Source organism: Fragaria vesca, linkage group LG2 (genome assembly GCF_000184155.1).
Source record: "Fragaria vesca subsp. vesca linkage group LG2, FraVesHawaii_1.0, whole genome shotgun sequence".
In the NCBI taxonomy this organism is placed as follows: domain Eukaryota; kingdom Viridiplantae; phylum Streptophyta; class Magnoliopsida; order Rosales; family Rosaceae; genus Fragaria; species Fragaria vesca.
The window spans coordinates 6,492,166-6,494,780 of NC_020492.1; the positions used below are offsets into that span (position 1 = coordinate 6,492,166).

General features: G+C 38.2%; 2 protein-coding genes across 2 annotated transcripts in view; both read left to right on the plus strand.

The window, feature by feature from the left end:
- LOC101295185 (long-chain-alcohol oxidase FAO2-like) overlaps positions 1-2,615 on the plus strand; it is a 32,193-nt gene that overhangs the window by 23,534 nt on the left and 6,044 nt on the right. The gene's annotated exons all lie outside the window — the stretch shown is intronic.
- Positions 172-671, plus strand: LOC101295961 (glutathione gamma-glutamylcysteinyltransferase 1-like). Its single transcript, XM_004289925.1, has 2 exons — positions 172-328; positions 537-671. Exons 1-2 carry the CDS (start codon positions 181-183, stop codon positions 599-601), a joined length of 213 nt encoding a protein of 70 aa, XP_004289973.1. The 5' UTR covers positions 172-180; the 3' UTR covers positions 602-671.

A 2,615-nucleotide genomic window follows, 5' to 3' on the forward strand; every position in this document is an offset into this window, starting at 1 on the left:
GGAACGTGCTGTACGCCAACTGATGTTAAACTCTTGAAGTCCAATGGTGATAATTCTGTAACAGTGGTGTCAGGAATTGTAACAACTGATGGCAATGAACAAGGAGTTGATTTGCTGGTTCCCTCTTGTAAAACAGATCCTACTAGCTTGTGTTATTTCTATCAAGGTGGCTGCATAGGGATGCATCCATCTACAGGTGATGTTCTCACAGTACTTCTATTGGCGCTGCCTCCACTCATATGGTCAGGCATTAAAGAAGCAAAGCTACTGGAGGATATTAATGGTCTTGTATCAACTGATTGTCTTACCTTCTTTGCTTCAAGGGGAGGTGAATTATCTCTCTCTTTCTCTATCACTCCATTGTTTAATCAGGTTAGAACCTAAGACTTGATCCTGCCCACCCCATCATAGTACCGTAACAAATACTTGCATAGTTATGGAGAAGCCTGGAAATCTTTAAAATACTAAACTTAAGACACACACATGCACACTATGAAGGACACATTCTTATCTTATGTGCCATGTCCAAATTGCAGGTTCTGTTCTTGCGAGGCAAATTCACTTTCTCATGACAGATAGTGGAGCATCTTCTCACTCATAACTATACAATGACTTCTTAAACCATTCATAATACCTCATAATACCAGACTGTACTTTTTGAAAATTTTTGTGAGATTTTTCATTTTTCAATGTATAATGCAACTGTACAAGATTAAGAGTTTTACTTTCTAGTCTGTTTAAGTAAATGGTAAAAAGATTCATGGTGTACGTAATTGTAACATTTGTACGGAATTATTGGCATTTAGTAGGAAGGAATAGTATTCAGTAAAAAAAAGAAAAAAATTCTCATTAGCGATATACAGAGCATACACATACTTGAAAGACTGAAATCCAAGCTATTATATACTAGGATAGGAAAATGAATGAATGAAAGAATCCATTTATTTTCCTGAAATTCTAGAACTACTTGTGATGCTGCAGAACCTGAGATGGAAGTAATGTGAAAGATTCAGAATGGAATAGGCAACTATAAAACAAGTAGACAGAATGGAATCATTTTGGATTAAAATTAAAATTGGAGAAGAATCCGTAAACAGAAGAAAACTAGAAAGCTAGCTCTAACCTGATATACCTAAATCAAATCAATCTAATACAAACCTTGAAAACCCTAATCAACCAGACTGACATGAACATTAGATAGTTTAAACTGTAACACAAAATGAGCCACAGATACGGTACCAAATCTGACAAGCTAGCCAATCCTGCTGCAATCCGTGTACGATGGGTAGAAGAATGACCAGGAAGTACCACAAAAGTTCCACCTTAATTTCCACAGACTGCCGTAATATTCCTCATATAACCTTATAGTCAGATCATCATTAAGTTCAGCACCATCTTCAGTAAGTCTTTGTACACCATATGGGATTCCACAATTCAGTTCAATCTTCTCCTTTAAATCCTTGAATGTGTAAGAAGGGTTCACATGCACCTTAGTGGTTGCGCCATTCGGCCCTGTTACATTTATCTGCACCACACTGTTTAAGGTTAATTTCAACCTGAGCAAGCATTGTGTATGGATCAAGTAAAACACTATGCCAGAAGAAACCTGGCTGCCGATGCTTTCCAGCCTCTTTTCTGGCATGCTATCCAAAACTTCATAAAGGGTTTTGTCTGCAGAAAATATCTTGTCAGTGTCCCAAATGGGTGTCAGCTGAAAGCGGCCTTCAATGTACCACTTTGTAATGTTGCAGGTCACCAATGTTTCCCAATCTTTCAGAATTAGATCATCGCAGCATAGCTTTTGGTTACAAATTCGACAGTTGGTTAAGCTCTGGATTGCTGCCTTGAGATCCAAAATTGTGCACAATGATCTCAACTTGATTTTGAACAAAGAGACTAGAGGATTGCTGCTTTCATCAGATATGCTGACCTTGAATTCAAGCCGCATCATATCTTCTCTCTCAAATTCAAATATGAAGCTTATATGTTCAGCTTCGTGGACTTGATCATCATCTCCATCCCCGAAAGTCACATAAATAACACTAGATTCAGCTTCCATCTTGTTGTTGAATGTCTTTAGCGATACGGCCTCATGATCAAGCAACTGCCCTTCACGAAAAAGCTTCTGACTGCTACATGGAATCCCCATCTTCTTACATATATAATCCTTTGAGTGCCACAACAAGCATATTCAAACTGTGAAACCAAAACGTTCTGCGTTTTATTGTCATTTACCATTCGGTAAAAATAGCTAGAGAAGGAGCTGCAATGCGTTGGTAGTGTCCCTGCCCTAAACGGATTAGTCCTTAGTCATAGGAAGCTTTTGGGTACTCAATATTTTTAGATACATTATGTTATATATTTGACTATCTAATACGATGTGTTGTTACTAGCTAACAAGTTTTTTAGATATATTCTGTTTATATATGTGTTTGTGTTCAATGTCATGGATAAATAACCTTACGGTTTTGTAAGTCATGATTGGCTGCATGGTCCGAAGCGTGCAAATATTGCCATGAGTTCATTGCCAGAATATGCAGGATGTTGTGTTGAAGAAGATGACGGGACATAATTAATAGGTTTAGCATCCACACCGCCGCCGCCCGCCCCCCCCC